Source organism: Spodoptera frugiperda, chromosome 21 (assembly GCF_023101765.2).
Source record: "Spodoptera frugiperda isolate SF20-4 chromosome 21, AGI-APGP_CSIRO_Sfru_2.0, whole genome shotgun sequence".
Classification (NCBI taxonomy): Eukaryota; Metazoa; Arthropoda; class Insecta; order Lepidoptera; family Noctuidae; genus Spodoptera; species Spodoptera frugiperda.
The window spans coordinates 1,054,014-1,080,475 of record NC_064232.1 but is presented as its reverse complement, the minus strand read 5'-3'; the positions used below and the strand labels follow the sequence as shown (position 1 = coordinate 1,080,475).

Below are 26,462 nucleotides of genomic sequence, written 5' to 3'. Positions count from 1 at the left end.
TTGTAGATTATTTTAATACGTATTTTTTATTTTCTTACGGAAACAAATACTTTCGAAGATTATATCGATTTGAAATATCGCGTGACGTTACTTCTAGGTACGTTTTATACGTAGAAATGACGTATTTTCTCTCATTCCTAAACTTTGATTCTTTTTTCACTGGCTTTACTCGGCTCCTATTAGTCATAGCGTGATGTTTTATAGCCTATACAGCCTTCCTCGATAAATGCACTATCCAACACAAAAATAATTATTCAATTCGGACCAGTTATTTCGGAGATTAGCGCGTTCAAACTAACAAATGGACTAACTCTTCAGCTTTATATACATATATATGTAATTAGTAAATATGTTGTGGTATACAGACAGGGTATGAACTGACTTGGGTGATATGATACTTTTTACCTCACGGGAACGCGGGCAAATCCGCTTGCAGAAGCTAGTATTAAAAATCTTATAATATTTTAAACTCTTGTAAATAAAATAAAACTAAGATATGTTGTATAACTAGTTAGCTTACTGGCGGGTCCAGGGTTCGATACCCGGGAGAAGCAGTGTTATTGACTTATCCTTAAAGCGGTCTAGGAACCCGTTCCCGTGGGTTTTACCCCCCATACATAGTTTTACTATGAAATGTATTTATAGCTATGAAACGGTACCTTATTGGCTTATCTATACTATACTAATATTATAAAGCTGAAGAGTTTGTTTGTTTGTTTGAACGCGCTAATCTCCAGAACTACTGGTCCGATTTGAATAATTCTTTTTGTGTTGGATAGTCAATTTATCGAGGAAGGCTATAGGCTATAAAACATCACGCTATGACCAATAGGAGCCAAGCAGAGCGGGTGAAACCGCGCGGAAGTAGCTAGTATATTATATGTCTACTTACTATGTGAATTGAATTTTAATACATAGATTAATGCATTAGTCATCACTTCAACAGGCGTTACTTCAAGGAAATCTTTTTTTTTTTGAGGAAGGATAATCATTTAATGACTTCTCCTGTCTAGGGCGAGGCGAATGGGAGTGTCAGACTCTTAATGACTAAAAACCACCCCGTTCCTTCTCCTGCTTTTCGAGCCGGAGCAACAAAAGCGAATCATTTTTATATACAGTGAAACTTGGTTAAGTGGCACCTGGATAAGTGAGAAACCTCCACAAATGGAACTCATAATGAGGTCCCTACCCATTGGCATTGAATTACCTCTATTAGTGGGACAAACAACCCTCTATATCTGGGATTCGTTCTTTCGATTTATCATCTTAGTTACCTCTATAACTGAGACAGCAAGTGAATTTTAATGCATAAACCTCAGTAACTGAGACAGCATCGTTTTGTTTGTTGATTTACTTATTCTTATTCATTTATAATGTGCACATAACACATTGTTTTATTTAAGAATCACACCTCTTTATCTGAAATAACCCGTATGTTCACCTCCATTAATGGAACCCTCTGTAAATGAGACAAATGTTTATTTATACCTGGTTATCTGAGACACTGGGTTAGTGGAATACCTCTATAAGTGATACCAATTTAAAGGTCCCTTGATGTCTCACTTAACGAGGTTTCACTGTACTACTAGCTACTTCCGCGCGGTTTCACCCGCTCTGCTCGGTTTCTATTAATCGTATCGTGATGTTTTATAGCCTATATCCTTCCTCGATAAATGTGCTATCCAACACAAGAATAATTATTCAAATCGAACCAGTAGTTCCGGAGATTAGCGCGTTCAAACAAACACACTCTTCAGCTTTATAATATTAGTAAGTAAGTAAGTATAGATAAATTATAAATATACTAGAAGTCATTCAACCAGTATTAAAATAAATAATCAACCGCATTTTTTCTCTTAAAATATACAGAAAAACCGGCCAAGTGCGAGTCGGACTCGCTCATGAAGGGTTCCGTAACAGCAAGTAGATGACATAATATAAAAGTTATAAAATAACTTGGTTTTACATAGTGTTTGTATGAACGACAAATAATTTTGCGGTTTTTGAAAATGTTTTATTTCTTAAAAACTAATAATGATATCTCGTTCAAACCAATTTTCGTTGTTAGTTTCCATTGAAATCTACAGCATATATTTTTTTCAGTTTTCTCACTCTCTTATTTTAAAAGTTAGAGGGGGGGACACACATTTTTCCACTTTGGAAGCGTCTAACTTTCAAACGATTGATTTTGACGAAAAGTGGTTTTAGGAACCTTAATGTCTTTTTTAAAGACCTATCCATAGACACCCATCACGGATATGTAAGCTGAAAAAAAATTTTTTTTTGAATCAGTTCCATGTATGGAGTGCCCCCCTTTAATTTTTAAATTTATTAATTTTTATTCAAAATTCTAATAGCGGTTACCGAAATACACCATCTTACAAAGTTTCAACTATGTAGGCCCAACAGATTCGGAAATAAATGGCTGTGACATACGGACGGACGGACGGACAGACAGACAGACAGACATGACGAATCTATAAGGGTTCCGTTTTTTGCCATTTGGCTACGGAACCCTAAAAAGGAATAAAACTAAAATACTTTTATAATTTTTTTAATCACCAAACCACTTTTTATGACAATGTCTGACATTTGACAATGACATTATAACTACTTTAATTATTAAAAGAAATAAAATCGTTTCAGTTTAGAGTGCTTTTCCACCAGAGATGTGCTATGCTACGTTGCTGTGGATGCGTTTGGCTTCCACCAATCATATTCATTGGTACACATAGCTTAGCACTGGTGGAAATGGACTCATAATTTATGTTAAGCTGTTTTTTATACGGAAAAGTGCTATGGATGGCTTCCCTACTATCGATACATCGTATACTCGAGTTGCGCATCTTCCTCGCACAGCTACATAGCTTAGTACCAGTGGAAACGGTCACATAGATTCACAACTTAGCTATTACATCTGCGTAGCATAGCTACATAGCACATCTCTGGTGGAAATGCACATTTAATATTTTTAGATACTTACATATCTAGTATTTAAAAAAGCTGAATATATTATAATCTATTTGTTTTGTAGAACGTAATTCGAATCACACTAATATTGTTTGTTTGTTTGGATGTTTGTCCGTCAATCATGTAAAACTACTGAACGGATTTTGATGAAATTTGGTATACAGACAGGGTTTTTTTTATGGAACATAGCCGGTAAACGAGCAGACGTATCACATGATAGTAAGCAATCGCCGCCGCCCATGGACACTTGAAACACCAGAGGCGTTACAAGTGCGTTGCCGGCCTTTTGGGGGTTAGGAATTTAAGGGCTGTTGGGGAATCGGAGATTGGGAAGATTGGAAAGGGGGAATTGGGCCTCCGGTAACCTCACTCACACAACGCAAGCGTTGATAACGCAAATGCAACGCAAGAGTATTAGCTGACTTGGGTGATAGGATACTTTTTATCCCACAGGAATGCGGGCAAAGCCACTTGCAGAAGCTAGTTTCCCCCAACATATTTAATGTGCTAATTTTTATATTTATTTACTAGCAAACTCGGTGAACTCCATTTCGCCAGTAAATTTCCCTTTTTCCTGCTTTTCTCTTGAAATTTTCCTGAAATTTCTTATTACTGACTTATTTTTATATTATAGATATCGTAATAAATATTTTACCTGCATATTACTTAAGACGGTCTCAATAATCGAAACTAGCTCCAATTTCGAGATAGAAAAACGCCAATTAACTTAAAAAAAGTACTTTAAAATCGTACGATCAAACATAAATAGAATTATTTATATAAAACAAGTTGAACAAAAAGATCACATGTGAAGTGATCCGGTATTACTATTGAGATACGCTTTATCACGTTTTTGTACTAAATAGTTCGAAATTTATGTATAACTAGCTATTTCCGCGCGGTTTCACCCGCTCTGCTCACCTCCTTTTGGTCATAGCGTGATGTTATATAGCCTACTAGCCGCCCCAACTTCGCATGAGTGCAATGGTGATATATTACGCATGTATTATACATATAAACCTTCCTCTTGATTCACTCTATCAGCAAAACGGCGTCAAAATCCGTTGCGTAGTTTTAAAGATTTAAGCGTACAAAGGGACATAGGGACAGAGAAAGCGACTTTGTTTTATACTATGTAGTGATAGCAACATCACTGCAACATCACGCCTTTTATCCCCGAAGGGGTAGGCAGAGGTACACATTACGGCACGTAATGCCGCTATACAATGTACACTCACTTTTCACCATTTGTATTATCAAGTCCCATGTAATAGTGGGTGAGCTTATTGTCTATAGCCTTCCTCGATAAATGCACTATCCAACACAAAAATAATTACTCAAATCGGATTAGCAATTCCGGAGATTAGCGCGTTTAAACAAACAAACTCTTCAGTTTTATATATTAAGTAAGTCTATACTTATAAATAAAACCACCTGATACATGGTGACGTCTATTTAAATAAGTAGGTAAATAAAAATAAATAATTCAAGAAATTTGTAAGTATTTAAATAAATTATGCTAAAGGCATACAAAACGATATTTACTTTGCAATAATATAAAACGAATTCGCTCGCGAATCGACTCTTAAACATATTAAGCTGTGTTACTCAAGGTTAAATTATGGATGGGTGCCCAAGTAACTATTAGGGTGTTTTTTTTACCAGAGATGTGCTATGTTACGTTGTTGTGGATGCGTTTGGCTTCCACCAATCATATTCATTGGTACACATAGCTTAGCACTGGTGGAAACGGAATCAGCTAAGCTATGAATAAATATTTCATTAGTATGTATAAACATACTTATTGTAATGTGGCTAATTTGCAAAATTTATTGTCAGTAAATAGAATTTAATTATTACAATTTATTTACAATAGGGTAGATGACAAATTTTCATTTTAATGTCCGTCTTGTAGATTATTTTAAAACATTAGACACGTATTTTTTATTTTCTTACGGAAATAAATACTTTCGAAGATATATTGATTTGAAATATCGCTTGACGTCACTTTTGAGTACGTTTTTTACAAAGAAATAACGTATTTGCTACCACTCCTAAACTTTGATTCGTTTTATGTAAGTATTGTTATCTTATATGACAAAATAAAAAAAATACGTGTCTAATATTTTTTCATTACCTAACTGACGGACTAATTAGATTTTTAATTTGCATACCCCGTCATCATCCCTATTAATGTGGTTACAAAGCATAACAGTTTCATATTTAATATAACTGCTGACCGTGACTTCGTCCGCGTAGAATAATAACTAGAAAAAAATGTTTGTTCTATAAATAAAAGTAGCCTAAGTTACTCCTAAGTGGGTAGCTCGCCGCCCGACCAGAACCAGACCCGTGCGTGCGGCGCGTCACGTTCCGCGCGCGCCTCAAAGAGCCATCAGACCACCACAGATGGGGCCCAGTAGGGCTGATGCCTGATCCGGAACTGCGGACTACCTAGCGGGTTTACCGGGGCTCTGGCTCGAAAAGTAGGAGTAGGAATGGGGTGGTTTTTAGTCAGTAAGAGTCTGACACTCCCACTCGCCTCGCCCAAGGCGAGAGAAGTCATTGAATGATTTTTCCCCCTCAAACAAAAAAAAAGTTACTCCTAAGTACATTAGCTATATCCAATAAAAGTCCTGTCAAAATCTGACCATCCATTTCAGAGATTAGCCGGAATAAACAATCAGACAGACAGAAAAATATTGTAAAAAATAATAGGTATTAAAAAAAATCATATGCATGTAGTAAAAAGCGGTTATTTCAATATTAGTGTAGATAAGTTAATTTAACACATTTTTTTTTTTATTAAAAATACGTTGCCCTACTTCAGAATTGTCTCCTGTGTCGTGGGTGCGTTTACAAACATACAAGTTCACATACACATGACACCCAGACCCGAAACAACAATTTGTGGATCACACAAAGAGTTGCTCCATATAGGAATCTGCTACACGTTGCACGGCAGCCGGTTGCCCAGCCACCGCACTAAGCGTGCAGTCAATTATTTTTTTAAATCAATGTCTTAGAACTATTACTTATTTATACACTTACTAGCAAACCGTGTGAATTCCGTTTCGCCACCAATGAATTTTCTTTGCTATAAACCTCACGGATCCCGAGACCTTTCCAACGAATGCAAAACTGTGGAAATCGGTTCGTGCGTTCTGGAGTTATAGCGTCAGGAAGGAAAACATTTCGGAGAGTGTGCGGGGGAATTGCACAACTTGATTCCTCCTAGTCCTTTCCATCATCGAACCACAAGACAATCGGCGAGGCGTCACCGCTTCATGGTAGATATCCCACCAACACGCACGAAGCGCTTCGCTTCAAGCTTCCTTGTGCGAACTGCTAGGGAGTGGAACTCCTTGCCGGAGTCTGTGTTTCCTGATGGGTATAACCTGAGTGTCTTCAAAGCCCGAGTGAATAGGTTGCTTATGGGCAGACGTGCTCCATCGTAGGCCGCATCATCACTTACCATCAGGCGAGATAGCGGCCAAACGTCGGCCCATTTAGCATAAAAAAACCCGACTTATTTTTTTATTATAGAAGAATTACTTTAGGAAAAATACCGGTAGGTAATAAAAAAAAACGAAAGCCGACTTTATTATCAAAGGAGTAAACTATAAATTCCTATTGACGTCACGTTTCATACCTATGACGTAGGACATGTTATTAATATCATAATAAGACTAAAAACAAAATATCTCAATCTATTTTTATCGAAACTTTCCGCTTTTATGGATTTTCCCACAAAACAAATACAAAGAGGAGATGCCATAACTGGATTTCCCTTTAACATAATGCGTGACACTTTACGGGGAGCGCGGGACGTTACAAACCACGCCCCTCTCTATGTTCCATCTAGCGGTCCCATACTACAAACACGTCGCCAATTGTCCACATTTTAATGTGACACTTTCTGAGCGCTTATAACCTATCTACACCGTTTTACCTTATAATGTCATAGACTAAAAACCACCCCGTTCCTACTCCTGCTTTTCGAGCCGGAGGTAAATACCCACTAGGTAGTCCGCAGCTCCGGGTTGAGTGTCACCACTATTGGCCCCATCTGTGGTGGTCTGATGGCTCTTTGAAGCTCATTCTGGTCGTCCGCAGACCTGCACACGAGTAACATATTAGTTGGTAAACACGAACTGAAGATACATCTCCGGAATTAAATGTTTGAATTGATTTTTTTTTCTTTTTCGATGTTCGTTAATCCATTCGTCGACGAAGGCTATTAAGTCATATTAATCATCACGCTACGGGAAACTGGAATTGAGAACTATCAACAGTCTTTGCTACGGATTGCCTATCGGTGCTTTAGCTCGGAAAGCAGGAGTAGGAACGGGGTGGTTTTTAGTCAGTAAGAGTCTAACACTCCCTCTCACCTTACCCATGGCAGGAAAAGATTTTGGATGATTTCCCTAAAAAGAATAGTCCTTGACAGTCCGCTGCTGAACTTAGAGGGTTCTGAATACAACCTTGGTAAGCAGTGTAGACCCTAGACTCGTAGTCGGGTATATAACACCCGCGGCAAGAGATGCGGTGGTGACAGAAGTATTGGACTCTGCCCTCACCACAGAGCTAATTATAGATTCTTTTGTTAGCTAAGTAGTAAGTTAATCAATTCATATTTGAATTATGGTTAAAACAAGTTTAAGTAAAATATGTTGACCACCTGCGTCAAAACTTATCGATCTTTATGGTAGAATAAATAAATCAAAGTACAGAATTTCAAGTTAAGCAAAGTTTGTTTAAGATCACCTCGGTGGCCGATGGTCGAGTGGTCGGAAACCAACTCTAGTGTTTCCTCGTTCCGGAGAACACTACCTGGCGGGTTTACCGGGGCTCCGGGTCGAAAAGCAGGAGTAGGAACGGTGTGGTTTTTAGTCAGTAAGAGTCTGACATTCCCTCTCGCCTCGCTCGAGGCGAGAGAAGTTAATAAATGATATTATTCTCACCTCAAAAAAAAGTGTTTTCTAGTATGCGTTCGGCGATGGTGACGGCGTGGGGGAACGAACCTACTCACGCCCCAGCCGTCGCACGAGACACTCCTGTCGTCAGGGATCACGTGACGATCTCCGACCACCGTAAATTATGTATGTGTGTGGACGGCGAGCAAAGGTAGCTCGCCGCCCGACCAAAACCAGACCCAGTGTATAAGCCGCGTCGAGTTCCACGCGCGCCTCAGAGAGCCATTAGACCACCACAGATGCGGCCCAGTAGGGCTGATGCCTGATCCGGAGCTGCGGACTACCTAGCGGGTTTACCGGGTCTCCGGCTCAAAAAAGCAGGAGTAAGAACGTGGTGGTTTTTAGTCAGTAAGAGTCTGACACTCCCTCTCCTCCCCCAAAAAGACCATGTTATTTGTTCAAAATTAGGCTTTCCAATAGAATGATTATTTCCCTCAACGGACTTTGCCATGTAACTCTTCCTAATCTTCTAACATTTATTCTTTCAATATACTTAACTAAAAGGTCAATAAAGAAGTACTTACTTACAAAATCTCGCTCTTTGTGCAAAACTCGTATGGTGTAAACTTGATTGTGATTCAATTCGGTCCAAGTCACGGATTTGAGATAACGGCGACAATACATACATATACCACAAGCGTCAAGGTCAAATTAATTTGTCAACTAATACTTGAGTTTAACACCAAGGTCAATCCATTATAATACATACCTACTTAAGTATAAGTGATGAGCAAGAACCAGTTATTTCTACCCTAAGCAGCTCATTTAGTGTAGATGTCCAGTCAACAAGGATGTAGCGAGGTTGACTGTCCAGGCGACACACGTACTTAGGTATCGTCATGAGCTAATGTTCACATGTAAACAGCAGCTCATGTAGTGCAGATGTCCAGTCAACAAGGATGTAGCGAGGTTCACTGTCCAGGAGACACACGTACTTTGGTATCGTCATGAGTTAATGTTCACATGTAAACAGCAGCTCATGTAGTGTAGATGTCCAGTCAACAAGGATGTAGCGAGGTTGACTGTCCAGGCGACACACGTACTTAGGTATCGTCATGAGCTAATGTTCACATGTAAACAGCAGCTCATGTAGTGTAGATGTCCAGTCAACAAGGATGTAGCGAGGTTGACTGTCCAGGCGACACACGTACTTAGGTATCGTCATGAGCTAATGTTCACATGTAAACAGCAGCTCATGTAGTATAGATGTCCAGTCAACAAGGATGTAGCGAGGTTGACTGTCCAGGCGACACACGTACTAAGGTATCGTTTCGTTGTGTGAGTAAGGTTACTGGAGGTCCAATTACCCCCCTTCCCAATCTTCCCAATCCCCAATTCCCAAACAACCCTTAAACTCCTAACCCCCAAAAGGCCAGCAACGCACTTGTAACGCCTCTGGTGTTATGTGTGTCCATGGGCGGCGTCGATTTACCATCAGGTGATTCGTCCTTTTTTTTGGGACACAACCTCCCATACCTCTGCAACTTCTGTGCACCAGGATCTACAGTACAAACATGAAATCACCGGAACACTGAAGTCCAGCGCGTCCCAGTGACGTGAATGACTGACTGTCATGGAAAACGATTGTTCCCTCGGTGAATTTAATGCAGGAGACAGAATGACTTAAGCCTTAAGGCACAAAAGAGACTGCACAACTGGGAGAAGCCCAGTCGCCAAGCACCACGGAAATTTTACTTAAAACTAAATACTACTACAGGTAATCCGTCTATAAAAAAAAGAAAAAAATCCTTAGTCGATTAATTTAGTAACTGCACTTTTGTCTTTTCTGAGAACTAAAAGCTTGACGTAATTAGCCATATCGGATTAGATGAAATTCTAAAATAAATATAAACTTCCTCTAATTTTCCTAAGAATCACCTAATCTTATGTTAATTACTTAATCTGAGGAAAAATCTTTAAAAACACAGCATTCAATAATTAGTATTGATTAAGGAAGGAAATTTTGATTCTTAGGAGAGCCATGCTTCGACACTGCTGGGTCGGTTTGACCGGAGTGATACTAAGACTACAAGCGAACAAAGCATTCATTGTTTTCGCCGTGTGAGTTTTGGCCGCTATCTCGCCTGATGGTAAGTGATGATGCGGCCTACGATGGAGCACGTATGCCCATAAGCAACCTATTGAATTAATGTTAACATTTACATTCTAACTATTGCCCGCAGCCTAGGTGCCAATTATGTAGATACTTCTATATAGCTTCTGCCACCGGCTTTGCCCGCGTTCCAGTGATATAAATGTCTATGTGTTAGTCCAGACTATAATCTACCCCTGTTCCAAATTTCATCTCAATCCCTTCAGCCGTTTTGACGTGAAGGAGTAACAAACAAATGAAAGTCATACTTATAAAAAAAAGCATTCATTATTTCGCCGTGTGAGTGAGGTTATCGGAGGACCAATCCCCTCCTCCTCCGTCTTCTACGTTCAAAGCTATACTTTGGAATGAGCACCTAGCTTCACTGACAGATGGACTGACGGACAATTCAATTTGACGTTTCAAAAGTGCCTAATTTAGGATTAATTGAAATAAATGCTTTGACTTTGACTTTGACCTCCCATTCCAAATCCCTAAAAGGCCGGCAACGCACTTACACAAATTGATTCCTCCTAGTCCTTTTCATTATCGAACCACAAGACAATCGGCGAGCCGTCACCGTTTCATGGTAGATATCCCACCCACACGCACGAAGCGCTTCGCTTCAAGCTTCCTTGTGCGAACTGCTAGGGAGTGGAACTCCTTGCCGGAGTCTGTGTTTCCTGATGGGTATAACCTGGGTGTCTTCAAAGCCCGAGTGAATAGGTTGCTTATGGGCAGACGTGCTCCACCGTAGGCCGCATCATCACTTACCATCAGGCGAGATAGCGGCCAAACGTCGGCCCATTTAACATAAAAAAACTTGTAACTCCTCTAATGTTGTGATTGTCCATGGACGGCGATTGCTTACCATCAGGTGATCAGTTTACCCGTTTGCAGGCTTTATCTACACTAATATTATAAAGAGGAAAACTTTGTTTGTTTGTTTGGTTGTAATGAATAGGCTCAAAAACTACTGGACCGATTTTAAAAATTCTTTCACCATTCGAAAGCTACATTATCCACGAGTAACATAGGCTATATTTCATTTTGGAAAAAATAGGGTTCCGTAAGATATTTGGATTTTTCGGACACAAACTGAAAAAAATCAACTAAAGAAGTTACTTATTTTGCGTACGCTGCCTAAACTACAAAAGATAGAACCATAAAATGTTATAATTAATTGTAGATCTTATAAATATCTACAAAAAAGTCCGCGACACACTATACCTATCTATGTCGAGTGAGGCACAACAACCACATTTTTATTTAAAAATTTAAATTTTTTTTTGGACTACATTTAAACGCGTTTATTTTACTCATGCTATTAATCCTAATCAAAATAAATTATTTCATATTGATGAAATCAGTAGTACTTATTGAAGTACAGTTTATGTTGATAATATTTGGTCTTTAAATGATTAAAATTGGACGTTTGGTTTTGAAGTTGTTTGTGGGGAAATTAAAATATTACGATTTCTGCTGCACGGCCCGCTGCGAAGTGGACGTCGCCAAGGCCAGGGGTGCGCGTGCGGGAGAGGGGTGTTTAGATCTATGAGTAAGGTACCCGCGCGGCTCATATTTAATATTATAAATATAAATGCGAAAGTAACTCTGTCTGTCTGTTACACTTACGCCGTTACGCCTAAACCAGTAAACCGAACATTTTGATGAAATTTGGTAAAGAGATAGAATAGACCCTGAAGAACTTTTAAAGCTGTAACATAGGGGAGATTGGGAAAAATAGGGGACGAATGGTTATATGGAAATACGTCATTTTTAAAGTTGTAACAGTGAAACTTTGTATTTAGACACTTAATGGGGAACGAAAGAACATAAGCTACTTTTTATAGCGAATAAAAAGGGTAGAAGGCGTTTTAAATTTGACCACCAACCACTAACACAACCACGCGGACGAAGTCGCGGGCAAAAGCTAGTGATTTTATATACAGACTGCACGGTTGGCATGGCGGTTGGGCGACCGGCTGTCGCGCAACGTGTAACGGGTTCGATTCGATTCAACTCTTTGTGTGACCCATAAATTATTGTTTCGGGTCTGGGTGTCATGTGTATGTGAACTTGTATGTTTGTAAACACACCCACGACACAGGACCTCCACGACACATGGCAAAGTAAAAGAAAAACAATATTTGTCTGGACTTTATAATAAACATAGGCACTCATCTGAGTTACTTTCGGCACATCTTCTCAGATTAGTTACGAAAACGCCGATCACATCTTAAATTTTTGATATGTAAAACTGTTGTTTTGTATGTAAAATTATTTTTCAATAGCTGGTACCTACTCTATAAAAACGGTACTGATATCACATATCCGATACTGCAGACCACTTAACGGGATACCTGACCCAAGGCGGGAGAAGTCATTGGATGACTTTCCCCCTCAAAAAACTAACTGTACCACATTTACCGCGGTTCTTTTAAAAAAAATATATTTAGAGTACCGTTTACCGTTTACATTTGAAGTGCATGATTATAACGCAAAAATATCCTGTTGAGGTCCCAAAAAGAATAAGATTATACCATCAAAAACATTCTGCAAAAAAGTCCAAGTCTCGCACCTCATCAGTTTTTCTATCGTAAAAAGTTTTGAGATCCATGTATAATACCAAGTCGGTTATTTTATTTAGTCCCTATTTAATTAAGGGTCCTTCTATCTGAAGTGATTATGTAAATTGTTATCATATCAATATTACGTTTTAAATAAAATAGATCGACTTGGCTATCCGAGAGCATAATAATTAGTTCACAAAAACTTATAATAACAAATGCGGTGGTGCGTCGATATTTTCTTTAAAAAAAACCTTTGTTCGTCCTAGAGTATCGAATTGGAATCCTCGAATCGAATTCACTATACTCAAGTTGTATGTAGCAAAACTTATAATATTACGATCGATCTAAAACCGCACTATGACGCAAATCAGTAGCCATTTAATGTAATCTTTATGTTTAACCACGAGGTTACAAACCACACGTATGGAAAGTTACAATTAAATAATCCACCCACTACAAACCATACTAAACCATAATAAAAATAACTTAAAAGGACATGCGACCATGACCTGATTAATTAATACCTACATACTTATATAGGCAACCAATTACCATCCTTGTTGACTGGACATCTACACTACATGAGCTGCTGTTTACATGTGAACATTAGCTCATGACGATACCTAAGTACGTGTGTCGCCTGGACAGCCAACCTCGCTACATCCTTGTTGACTGGACATCTACACTAAATGAGCTGCTGTTTACATGTGAACATTAGCTCATGACGATACCTAAGTACGTGTGTCGCCTGGACAGTCAACCTCGCTACATCCTTGTTGACTGGACATCTACACTACATGAGCTGCTGTTAAATTATTATTATTAAATGTCAATCACATAATATTCTCATTTTACAATAAAACAACAAGTTCTTTATAATCTGAGGCAATTTGATAGCGATTCAGAATCAAAACTGGTTTTTTTAATGACAATTATGTCAATATAAGTAATATGCAACTGGTATCATTAATGACACGTGTATCTTATAGTTTTCTTAGTATTGTGTTTTACCGCCGTATTAAATCATTAAAAGTAAGCGTCCACAGGTCCGCATCGTACGCATCGCACGTATCGGACGGATCGCATCAAACGGATTAATTTTTCAGACTGCGTCCACTGTATCGGCAGACCGCCACAGATGGGGCCTTGTTTTTAGGGACAATGATGTCAATACATATAATCCGCAGCTGGGATTACCATTAGCGACAAGTGTATCTACCGGGGTTCCGGCTTAGTATTGTAGTCTTAGGAACGGGGTGGTTTTTAGTCAGTAAGAGTCTGACACTACGCATCTCGCCTCGCCCAAGACGGAGAAGTCATTGGATGATATTCCCCCTCAAAAAAATAAAAAAGATGCATCGCACGTATCGGACAGATCGCATCAAACGGATTAATATTTCAGACTGCCCACTTAAAAAAAGCGTTCGGATTGCCGACGCAGGTATTAGCAATCGGATTGCCGATCCTACTATCACTCGGATTTTTGGCATCGGCATTCCGAATGACGTCATCGGTACGCATCGCATGTAGGCATTGCCAATGATGCGGTCCGTACGATGCGGATCAGTGGACGCAGTTGTATGAGTTTCTATACAAGACAAACTAAAATCCTTTGCGTGCGATGCGTACGATGCGGGCCTGTGGACGCATACTTTTAACTCTACGTACCTGTAACGGTTTTGCCACTCACGGGTAATCGAATAAATTAAAAGTATATGCAGCATGCAGTTAAATATATGTCGTATGTAATCACACTTAAAATAATTTCTTAAAACATCAGTTTTTTAAAAATTAAGGATGTAAGATTTTATGGATACTTAATTATATGGTAATCAATGAAACTGGTTCTTCGACATTTTTATTTCATTCTTATTGATTTTTGTTTAAGTGTGGGAGCCATGCTTCGGCACGAACGGGCCGGCTCGACCGGAGTGATACCACGGCCGAGCAGAAAACCGACGTGAAACAACGCTTGCGTTGTGTTTCGTTGTGTGAGTGAAGTTACCGGAGGTCCAATTACCCCCTTCCCAATGTTTCTAATCTAACAATTTCTAATTCCCGAACAACCCTTAAATTCCTAACCCCCAAAAGGCTGGCAACGCACTTGTAACGCCTCTGGTGTTTCAAGTGTTTCATTGGGCGGCAGCGATTGCTTACCATCTGGTGATCCGTCTGCTCGTTTCCTAAATATTACTTAAAGTTCATCACTGTTTCATTAGTCTAGATCGATATAGAATAGACAAGACTATCGCCCGTAGTACTCAAAATCATTTAATGGTTACTTAACCCAGTCCTTAGCTATTGTTTTCGGAACAAAATCGTTACTAAGGAATAGTTTAAGTAATCATTAATTATCTCTGAGTATGTCAGTATGTATATTAAGGTCAAAGGTTCCGTATCGTAGTCGAGCAAAAAGTTGTTGTGGCCTTTTTTCTATTGAAATTACCATAATTATCCTATCTTGAATAAACACGTGTTCCGATTCATACAACTGAGCTCTCTCTATACCTTTAGTACGAGTTTGATTTACTTTTAAAGAAATTGAACGTCGGCCCATTTAACATAAAAAAAAATTTAAACGAGAGCACAGCTAATTGACAGGCTTGAATAAACCAACCAATCAGTACACTTTTTTATGGGCAGCTGTATTAGCTTTATTGTAACTTTCGTGAGACATACTAAATTAATTATTATGTTATCGGCTTACTCACGTACTGTTTGACGAGGAACTCGACTAGTTTCAAGCCATGCTAGAGGCTCATATTCATGAGCAGCATTCCGCGACACACGACGCGGCGATTGTCGCGTTGCTACTGCGATGTATCAGCATTGTATCGTCCATGGGCAGTGCTGTTCACTTACCATCAGGTGACCCGTCTGCTCGCTTGATCTCCGAATATAGTATAAAATACTTAGCAATTCACTCTCATTTGAAGTCTTGCTGTGATAGTTATGACAGGCGCTATAAATATTTTTTAAAGAATAGTGTTTGGTGTGTTACTATATGGAAATCCATGCTACACTAATAATACAATGTTTTTATGTTTTTATTCCGCTTGTATATGTATTGTCAGCATGCGGTGTGCTACAGCCCTCCCCAGTACCGGCGTGAGGGCCACTGACACCCCGGGCGAAAATATTGTGGCGCCCACTTGAGGGAAGCAATATCAAGTGTTAGTAGTAGTTTTTCATTTTTTTGGCGCCCCTCTGAATTTGTCGCCCTGGACCATCGCCCCATCACGCCTCCCCCCTAACGCCGGCACTGGCCCTCCCGCCCGCAACTGAATGCTCATGCAGCACGAGGAGCAATGAAAAAATCGCATCTTCAGGAGTTGTTGACTCGGAGGCTCCCGCGACTCAAATACCAGGTGCTGCACAGTGCACACTGCATGTTAAATATGTATAAGCGGAATGAAATCTTCAAATCTATTGTATTGTTAGTGCAGCATTGTTTTTGGCAAAGTAACGCCTGACTGTGTTGTATTATGTTTGTGACAGGCGTTCATAAACTTATATTTTTTTTTTTACAAAACCATTCTTTAATGAATCAATACAAAAACAGTTATCATAATATAGGGACATCAAACTTTCTAACAGTATATTATAATGAGCATCCATTCATAAATTATAATACCTTCTTACTTAACTGTTAAAAAGGTGAACAGATCTTTAAGTGTCGCAAAAACGTGTGGTTTAAGTTTAAGTACTACACTATTCTTTAATCGAATATCAATTTTAATACTGACATTTAAGGTTTAAAATTCATTAAAGAACATTGACAGTTTTGGGTCAGCTTGACATGCTGTGTTTATGTTACAGTGAATCAATCAATTAATGAATTAATGTAATTGTTAAAAATCTTCCGTTACCACTGACTGACTGACAAACAACATATAACTCCCTATTATATGTATGTGACACAATTCATTGACACGTTGAGGGTGTTTTTCTACCAGAGATTTGCTTATACTACGTTGTTGGCTTCCACCAATCATATTCATTGGTACACATAGCTTAGCACTGGTAGAAACGGATTCAGTTAATCTATGTTTTTATATGGATAGATGCGTGTTATGAATACTTGCTATGTATGGTTCCCTACTATCGATACATCACATACTCGAGCTGCGCATCGTCCTCGCACAGTTACATAGCATAGTATCAGTAGAAACTGTCACATTTTCACAGCTGAGCTATTACATATTCGTATTATAGCTACATAGCACATCTCTGGTGAAGAAGCAGCCTTAAGGTTGGTTCACATCTGACGTATATAATAAAATATTTTGACGTTGAGCATTTATAAATAAACCTCCACAATCTATACTTCTACAGACCAAACTCTGTACCTTCAAGGAATTTGACGTGATAATCACACTATCTACTATTATCAATGTAAAAGTTTGTTTTTCTTGGATGTTTGTCCGTCTAACACGTTGAAACTACTAAACGGATTTTGATGAAATTTGGTATACAGTCGGGCATTAGCTGACGTGGGTAATAGGACACTTTTTGCCCCATGAAAACCACAGGCAGAAGTTATAAAGATGAGAAATAAAACAACACACATAAAAAATACCAAAAATTAATAAATCATATTTTAATTAATTAATTACAAACAAAAAAACTCAAATATCAAACAATTCCAAACAAACACAGAATTAAATAGCAAACAAAACACGCAACTTTAAACAAAACATACACATATAAACACGACACTACATAATGCAAATATTTCAACAGTACCTGCTTTCTTTTCGCGTATTCCGTATTTTTAATACCATCCTTCATCAAGTATTTTCGAAGCCCAACACACCATAGCGTAACAAATTCTGGTATATTAATGTCTGTGGTATCAAAATTGAATATTAGTCTGTCAGTTTTTGACAGACTGTTGAATAGTTTGTCAGAGTTTGTGTCGTTAAAGACCCATGTGTGTGTCGTAAAGTAGGATAGAGCGAGAGACGATCTGTTAACTCGGTTGTATAGTTTTATGAACCTGGAAATTGAGAAAATATAATCAATTTTTATAATAACTATCGTGAGACATACTAAATTAACTTAAAGACATATTTGCGCAGTCTAAGTGTCTAAGTCTGTAGGTTGTGCGAATATGTCTGGCTGTAGTCAGTCCATCTAATTTAGTCAGTTGGTCAAGTTGTAGTCAGTCGGTCTGACTGTAGTCTGTAGGTCTGGCTGTAGTCAGTAGGTCTGGCTGTAGTCAGTCGGTCTGATTGTAGTCAGTGGGTCAAGCTGTAGTCAGTTGGTCTGGCTGTAGTCAGTTGGTCTGATTGTAGTCAGTCGGTCTGACTGTAGTCGGCCCTGGCTAAACGCTGATTGCTTACCATCAGATGATCCGTCTGTTCGTTTACCGGGTAGGAACGGAGTGGTTTTTAGTCAGAAGGAGAGGGAGTGATTAGATGATTTTCTCCCACAAAAAAAATCTGATACAAAAAAAGTCAACTTACATGTCGTCAGTCGATCTGGCTGTCGTCAATGTCGTAAAAGCTGTAGTCAGTTGGTCAAGTGTAGTAGTCGGTCTGAATGTAGTCAGTCGGTTTGGCCGTAGTCAGAAGTCCACGTGTCTACGAGTGGCGCTGATTGCTTGCCATCAGGTGATCTCTGTCGTGTGCCGTTTACAAACATAAAGTGCGGTCTACCTACACATTATCGGGGCTCCGGCTCGAAAAGCAGGAGTTCAAAACGGATTGGTTTTTAGTCAGCAAGAGTCTGACACTCCCTCTCGCTTGATCCAAGACGGGAGAAGTCATGGAAAATTATCCCCCTTAAAATACTAAGTTTGTTGAGTTTCTGTGTTATCTAGATTCCCGCCTCGCCCAAGGCAGGAGAAGTAATTGGATGATTTTTCACCCTCAAAAAAATGCCATACAAAAAATATCAACTTACATTGTCGGTTTTCCAAGCAGTATGCAGCAAGCATCCAGTATGTAGCCGGGAATGTAATGCAACAGCCACGTTAGTAGGAAGAACAGGGGCTTGTTGGATGTGTTTACTATGAAGGTGTACCACACAGCTAGCGGGGTCGGCAGGACCTTGCCAATGTCGCGGATCTTTGAGGAAATCGGTTCTGAAAATACATTAAGTACAAAATGCAAAAGACAGCCTGTTTTTTTTAACACTTTAAAAATTAGTTTCAGATCTCAACTAGTTATCATTTTAAACACATCATTTTTGAATAAAAAAAAATTCCTGTTTAACAAAAAATCTGAAATACATTCCGACTTTACCAAGAAAGACGATTAAACAAACATGGATCAATGACATTTTTTTTATTTTGATCAGTGTGGAACACAATGACAGGAATCGAACCCGTTACAGTTGCGCGGTGCTCTGTTGCCAAGCACTAATTAACCGTACAGTCGTTATGCAGTAGACTAAGCACTTTTCTCTAATTATATCTCTTTTGTAGAATGTGATATTTTTTAGCTGGTGACATCAAATAAACATGTATGTAGCGACATCTGTTATTCATTGTGTGACCAATTGTCTGTGGTTTAACTACGACTCTTCAAAAAATGTAATTCTTGTCATCGGCAGTGATACTAAAAACGTCGTTTCCTTTCATACTCAAAGATACAAACATATACAACTTGTTGAATGAAACAAATTCCTGGCACTAGAAACTGAATATATCTGGACATCATTTGGTCTGTTAGTAGCTGTGTACCACCCAGCCACTAGTATAGCATTATTGACATAGTCTACTGGCACCAAACTAAACTTCACATCATTTGATGCATATATCGCATGGATCAGACCAGTTGCAGGACCTAGGATCAGCTGAAACAAGAAAAAGGATATTAGAATCAAGCTTCTTGACTGGACACCTACACTACATGAGCTGCTGTTTACATGTGAACATTAGCTCATGACGATACCTAAGTACGTGTGTCGCCTGGACAGTCAACCTCGCTACATACTTGTTGACTGGACATCTACACTACATGAGCTGCTGTTTACATGTGAACATTAGCTCATGACGATACCTAAGTACGTGTGTCGCCTGGACAGTCAACCTCGCTACATCCTTGTTGACTGGACATCTACACTACATGAGCTGCTGTTTACATGTGAACATTAGCTCATGACGATACCTAAGTACGTGTGTCGCCTGGACAGTCAACCTCGCTACATCCTTGTTGACTGGACATCTACACTACATGAGCTGCTGTTTACATGTGAACATTAGCTCATGACGATACCTAAGTACGTGTGTCGCCTGGACAGTCAACCTCGCTACATCCTTGTTGACTGGACATCTACACTACATGAGCTGCTGTTTACATGTGAACATTAGCTCATGACGATACCTAAGTACGTGTGTCGCCTGGACAGTCAACCTCGCTACATCCTTGTTGACTGGACATGTACTTACCCCACTAGCTCCGAAAGCACAGCTGGCATCTGCCCATCCTGGTACTGGTTCACGGTATGAAGATATGACTGGAATGACACAAAACATAAATTGTATCAAGATCTTCTTTTGTTCTTTTTTATGAGATAGTCGGCAAACGAGCAGACGGAGAAATGGTAAGCAATAGTAGGGGAGTTACAAGTGCGTTGCCAGTCTTTTGGGGGTTACGATCAAGTATGGGAGAGCCATGCTTCGGCACGAATGGGCCGGCTCGACCGGATTGATACCGCGGCCTCACAGAAAACCGACGTGAACGCTTTCATTGTGTTTCGTTGTGTGAGTAAGGTTACCAGAAGCCCAATTACCCCTGTTACCAATTCCCTGATTCCCCAAAAACCCTTAAATTCCTAACCTCCAAAAGGCCGGCAACACACTTGTAGCGCCTCTGGTGTTTCGGGTCTCCATGGGCAGCGCTGATGGCTTACCATCAGGCGATCTTCTTGTTTGCCGGCTTATACGATAAAAAATATAGGAATTTGAAAGATTTTAGGGGTCCTTCTATGTAATTTCGCTTTGGTTTTCCACTTACCCACTGCTGGTCTGATGATACAAGTAGGCATGTCACCAGCTCTGCTCCTCACCACTTCTTCAGCTATGGATTTTGTGAACGTGTAGGTGTTGGGATATCCTTTGATCAGGCTGAAAAAAAAACAAATTCAACATCACTATCAATTAGTAACGCAGTTTAAAAGGTTTAGGTTTATCAGAGAGTGCTGCTGCTCGGTGTCTGCCAAATTTGATATCTTAGTTGGGTATATGACACCCGCGGGAAGAGTGGCGCTTGTAAATGTATTCTCCCGTTGCCAGACAGCTTACATGTAATAATTTTTAAACTGACACCGTCACTAACACTATTATTTGAACTTATGACGGCATATTTGCCATGTTTATTCATTTTATCCGTGAACATGTAGCGCATGTGCACCAGTGCCGAACCACTTCTTCGGAAACTCGATAAAATGAATTACATGTGTTGGGATTCTTGATCAAAATTTTCGGAGAATAATCGTATCGAATGGTTACACCTTCTTATCCCCGAAGGGGCTAGTAGAGGCAGAGGTGCTCATTACGACACGTAATCACAGAATAATAAGTAAAACGTTATGCCGCTATACAATGTACACCTACTTTTCACCATTTGTGTTATAAGTCTCATGTAATAGGAGGTGAGCCTATTGCCATAATATATACTGGACACAATTGCCAGACTGGCAATGCGTTGTACTGCTTTTCAGAGTAATAAACGACTATATAAAAGTCAAAGTCAAAGTCAAAATTATTTATTTCAAATAACATTTCAGCATATATTTAATAACGTCTGTCTAAATAGGGGGTGAGTCTTATTGCCATAATTTATATGCTGGTTCACAATTCCAGACTCCGTACTACTACAACTTTTCAAAGACTTAAAAATCATAATAAGTCATACTTGGCCTCAATAGCATCCATCCTCTCATCATCGATGTTCTCAGCCATGTCCACCATCAGCTCTGGTGGCAGGGGGCAAGGGTAGAACCTCTCCATCACCTCCTTGTCCACATTGGCCTGGGTAGCCGTGGAGTATGTGGTGGATACGTAGACGAATGACCTGGAATATAGAAGACAAAGATTTTTATTACATTAGTCTTTAAATAGGCGCTTTTGACATCAAACCAGGACGGCCTCACAAAAAACCGACGTGAAATAACGCTTGCGTTGTGTGAGTGAGGTTACCGGAGACCCAAATAACCGCCTTCCAAATCTTCATTCATTTTAAGTCGCTTCGCACATCGCTTGCCTTGTGTTTCGTTGTGTGAGTGAGGTTACCGGAGGCCCAAATCCTGCCTTCCTAATACCCGATTCCCCAACAACCCTTAAATTCTTAACCCCCGACCGGCAAAGCAATTGTAACGCTTCTAGTGTTTCGGGTGTCCTTGGGCGGCAATCGCTTACCATCAAGTGATCCGTCTGCTCGTTTACCGGCTTATTCCATACAAAAAATAAAGAAACTCTATAGTCATTACAAATAGACTAAGTTCAGGATATTATCCATCTAAAAAAAATTCCCTATTTAATGAGTAATAATGATTCCCCAAATTTTGAAATATGTGGTATTGTTGATGATGTCCAACATCTAGTAGGAGATTGAAAAAATTATATAAAAGACAGTTTAAAAGGTTCAGGTTTATCAGAGAGCGCTGCTGCCTATTGCTGCCATGGGTCGGGTATACGACACCCACGGGAAGAGTGGAGGTGGTGACAAATTTATTTTACTCTGTCACTATTAGAGTATACATACTTGAGTTTCTGACAGTCTTTCCCCAACAGAACAGCCTCCCTGGTGCCTCTGATGTTGATCATGGTAGAGATTCGGAGAGCCTCGTCAAACCTGGTGGTAGCTGCCACATGGAATATGATGTCTACCTGAGGATTTAAGGAGAATCATTCATCATCATCAGCATCAATACTATTTCCCCCACTCTAGTATTTTCTCGGAATCGAAGTTGCAGTTGTAGGAATCGAACCCGGGACTTCTTGGGTACCAGCTGATCAATCGTTAAAATCAAAGTCAAAATCATTTATTTCAATTAGACCAGGAAGGCAGTTTTGAAAGAAAGAAATTAAAAACAAAAGAAAGTCTGTCGGTCAGTCCTCTAGTTGCTCTATTTGCTCGTTCCAAAGTGTAGATTCCTATGGAGAAGAACGAGCAAGAAACTCCATAGGTTACTCTTTTTCAATCAGGTTCACAATACAATACTTGGTTACATTGTTTCGTTGGTTCATATTTACAAGTCATATATTTTGGGCAAATAGTCATGTTTCCTATTAGTCAAATTCAATACTTTTTTCGAAACGTCAAAAACTATATTTTCTATGAACTTTGTATGAAATACTCTATTATGGCGTCATAAGTTTTTGACCTCAAATAGCAGACCAGATTACTAGAAATTTAACTAGAGAAAATCGAAAATTAAGCAGTTCATCAAATTTATGAATGAGAGTGTGATTATTTTTGAATATTTTATTGTATTGAAAAGTTGTAATAATTTATTTTTGACCCAGTCATCATCCGTATTACCTCATTAGTGATCATAGTCCAGTCCTCATCACTTAAGCCCAGCTTAATCTCAGCCACGTCACCTTTCACCGGCACTATGTTTTCTGCGAAGTTAGGTTTCTTCTTTTTTACCAGACTGAAGACCTAGGATTAAACAGAAGTATTTTTAATTCAACAATTAACATACTAATCTATAGTAATATAATTATAAAGCTGAAGAGTTTGTTTGTTAGAACGCGCTAATCTTTGGAACTACTGGTCCGATTTAAATAAATCCTTTTGTATTGGATAGTGCATTTATCGAGGAAGGCTATAAAATATCACGCTGAAACCAATACGAGCCGAGCAGAGCGGGTGAAACCGCGCGGAAGTAGCTAGTTTTCTATATTTATAATATTATAAGTTTCGTGAGACATACTAAATTAATTATTATGTTAGCAACGCGACTGTCGCCGCATCGTGTATCGCGGAATGCTGCTCATGAATATGAACCTCTAGCATGGCTTGCTAGCCAAGTGTGGGAGAGCCATGCTTCGGCACCAATGGGCCAGCTCGACCGGAGTGATACCACGGCCTCACAGAAAATCGATGTGAAACAACGCTTGCGTTGTGTGAGTGAGGTTACCGGAGACTCAATTACCCACCCTTCCCAATCTTTGATTCCCCTTTAACTCTTAAATTCCTAACCTCCGATATGACAGCAACGAATTTGTAACATCTCTGGTGTTTCGAATGTCCATGGGCGGCGGCGATTGCTTACCATCACATGATCTGACTGCTCGATATTACAAAGAATTAAAATAACATTTCTTTTCCCAAGTTACTAGTGGTCGTCACAACATGTCTCCTTCCATCCTCCCCTATCAGACGTCATCACATCACAAACTCCTTTCTCTTACATATCATTCCTCACACAATCTATACATCTTTGCTTTAATTAACTATAAAATCATTTAAAATGGTCTACTTACTGGATCTTGTAACATTTCCTCAAGTCTTTCTTGAATCGTCATATTTTTCTTCGGTCGAAGTAGAATGAAGATCTTTCGAATATTACAGGCCCTGAAATTATATCATATTTCAGTAAACAGCAGCTCATGTAGTGTAGATGTCCAGTCAACAAGGATGTAGCGAGGTTGACTGTCCAGGCGACACACGTACTTAGGTATCGTCACGAGCTAATGTTCACATGTAAACAGCAGCTCATGTAGTGTAGATGTCCAGTCAACAAGGATGTAGCGAGGTTGACTGTCCAGGCGACACACGTACTTAGGTATCGTCATGAGCTAATGTTCACATGTAAACAGCAGCTCATGTAGTGTAGATGTCCAGTCAACAAGGATGTAGCGAGGTTGACTGTCCAGGCGACACACGTACTTAGGTATCGTCATGAGCTAATGTTCACATGTAAACAGCAGCTCATGTAGTGTAGATGTCCAGTCAACAAGGATGTAGCGAGGTTGACTGTCCAGGCGACACTCGTACTTAGGTATCGTCATGAGCTAATGTTCACATGTAAACAGCAGCTCATGTAGTGTAGATGTCCAGTCAACAAGGATGCTTACCTGAAGAGTTTCTCCACGAGCTGCTTGCCCAGGAACCCTGAGGCTCCAGTCAGGAACACGGTGCTGTCTTTATAAAACTGCTGGACTGTGGAGTCTCCTCGTTCTGTTGCCTCAAACATGGCTTTCTGTCGAGACAGAGCCTCCATTTCCACTGCTAAAGCTGGATCCATGGTTTAAGGTCCTGAAGACAGAAATCAGTAGAATTTAGTAGCAGATCAGAGATCGGATCTTTTATTTATTTTATTTTGCAAATAGGTTACAATGTAACTCTTTTACACGTCAATCTCTTAAATAACTAGATGAGGCCGGCATTTCCTATCGGAATACTCTGAGAAGAAATGCCGAAACAAACTCAGAGGTCATAGTCTCTTTTAAAGTCCAGACAAATCAAATAAAGATGTCAGTGTCTTCTGATGGTAAGCAATCGGCGCCGCCCATGAATATCCGCAACACTAGAGGAGTTACAAGTGCGTTACCAGTATATTTGTAAATGCAATTACATCACACTCTCACATCAACAGCCTATAAGAAGCTACTGTTGACCAAAGGCCTCTTCTCACACAGAGAATACATGCAAGACGTAACATAAGGTATACCTATTATTTTCCAAGGTGTTACACAGAGGTCACTTATAGTACTTGGGTCTCACTTTAAACAGTAATGTTAACCAATTTCAATGTTAAAAAATATCAATAACAATTTTAACATTGAAATTATCAATAACATTGATATTTTTATAAATCTAAATACCTAAGATTTGAATGAGGTATTTTTCACAATTCTATCCAACTTATTTATGTTGTTACTGAAAACGTGAATTTAAAAACTTGATAAACTATAATACAAATAAATCGTAATTAATTTGATTAATACTTAATACCTTATTATTAATCACAAGGCGAAAGGCGAGACAGTGGACAAACGTCGACCCAATAAAATATAAACAAGTTCAAAATCATATCCGGAAATTAAGCCTACCACACCTAACTAAAATATTACATAGTATAGCCAATCAGACTATCACAGACACGAGGAAAAGGCAATAAATTATCACGACCCCAACCCAAAGCAGGAGTAGGAACGGGGTGGTGTTTAGTCAGTAAGAGTCTGACACTCCCTCTCATTTCACTGAAGACGGGAGAAATCATTTAATGATTTACCTTCACAAAAAAAAAATATACTTACTGTCACAAAAATCGAACACACACAACACTAATAAAAACACACAACAGTCAAAGTCAAATCAATTACTTTTGAAAGTCAATAATTATGAAATAATAAGTATAAATTAGACACGTATACTTTTCTCTCAATATTTTAATATTATTTTACCCACATACAATATAAACCACGTAGAAGTAAGATATGTGTATAACTGAGATATAACAAATGCGGGTATTGAGAAAAACATGTACTTACGTGTAGCAAGTAAGACTAGCTTCTGCCCGCGGCTTCACTTTTTTTTGATTAAAAACGTTGCCCCACATTAGGATTTTCTCCTGTGTCGTGGGTGCGTTTTACAAACATACAAGTTCAGATGCACATGACACCCAGACCCGAAACAACAATTTGTGGATCACACAAAGAGTTGCTCCGTGCGGGAATCGAACCCGCTACACGTTGCACGGCAGCCAGTTGCCCAGCCACCGCACCAATCGTGCAGTCAAAATGGTTAGGCCTTTTGTATGTACGGGTCTGTGGATGGCGAGCAAGTGTAGCTCGCCGCTCGACCAGAACCAGACACAGTGCGGTGCCTTTAAGGGCCATCAGACCACCACAGATGGGGCCCAGTAGGGCTGATGTCTGATCCAGAG

At 39.4% G+C, this 26,462-nt stretch overlaps 1 protein-coding gene and 3 long non-coding RNA genes across 4 annotated transcripts in view; 1 reads left to right on the top strand and 3 right to left on the bottom strand.

Moving 5' to 3' along the window:
* Positions 1–1,105: 1,105 nt before the first annotated feature.
* On the bottom strand, positions 1,106–1,582 carry LOC126912049 (uncharacterized). Its single transcript, XR_007706666.1, has 2 exons — positions 1,442–1,582; positions 1,106–1,411 (listed from the first exon to the last, which is right to left on the bottom strand). It is a non-coding gene; the product is annotated as an uncharacterized LOC126912049 (long non-coding RNA).
* A 4,753-nt stretch (positions 1,583–6,335) lies between these two features.
* LOC126912045 (uncharacterized) lies at positions 6,336–10,862 on the bottom strand. The gene is made up of 2 exons (XR_007706662.1): positions 10,736–10,862; positions 6,336–6,368 (listed from the first exon to the last, which is right to left on the bottom strand). It is a non-coding gene; the product is annotated as an uncharacterized LOC126912045 (long non-coding RNA).
* Positions 10,568–26,462, top strand: part of LOC126912042 (uncharacterized) — a 186,540-nt gene continuing 170,645 nt past the window's right edge. The window contains exon 1 of the long non-coding RNA XR_007706658.1: positions 10,568–10,764. This is a non-coding gene — a long non-coding RNA (uncharacterized LOC126912042). The remainder of the gene's footprint in view (positions 10,765–26,462) is intronic.
* LOC118280458 (fatty acyl-CoA reductase wat-like) lies at positions 17,215–24,820 on the bottom strand. The gene is made up of 10 exons (XM_050702219.1): positions 24,649–24,820; positions 24,055–24,145; positions 23,105–23,227; positions 22,325–22,449; positions 21,476–21,634; positions 20,576–20,685; positions 20,008–20,075; positions 19,223–19,412; positions 18,519–18,699; positions 17,215–17,610 (listed from the first exon to the last, which is right to left on the bottom strand). The coding sequence occupies exons 1-10, from the start codon at positions 24,816–24,818 to the stop codon at positions 17,247–17,249; spliced, it is 1,581 nt and encodes a 526-aa protein (XP_050558176.1). The 5' UTR covers positions 24,819–24,820; the 3' UTR covers positions 17,215–17,246.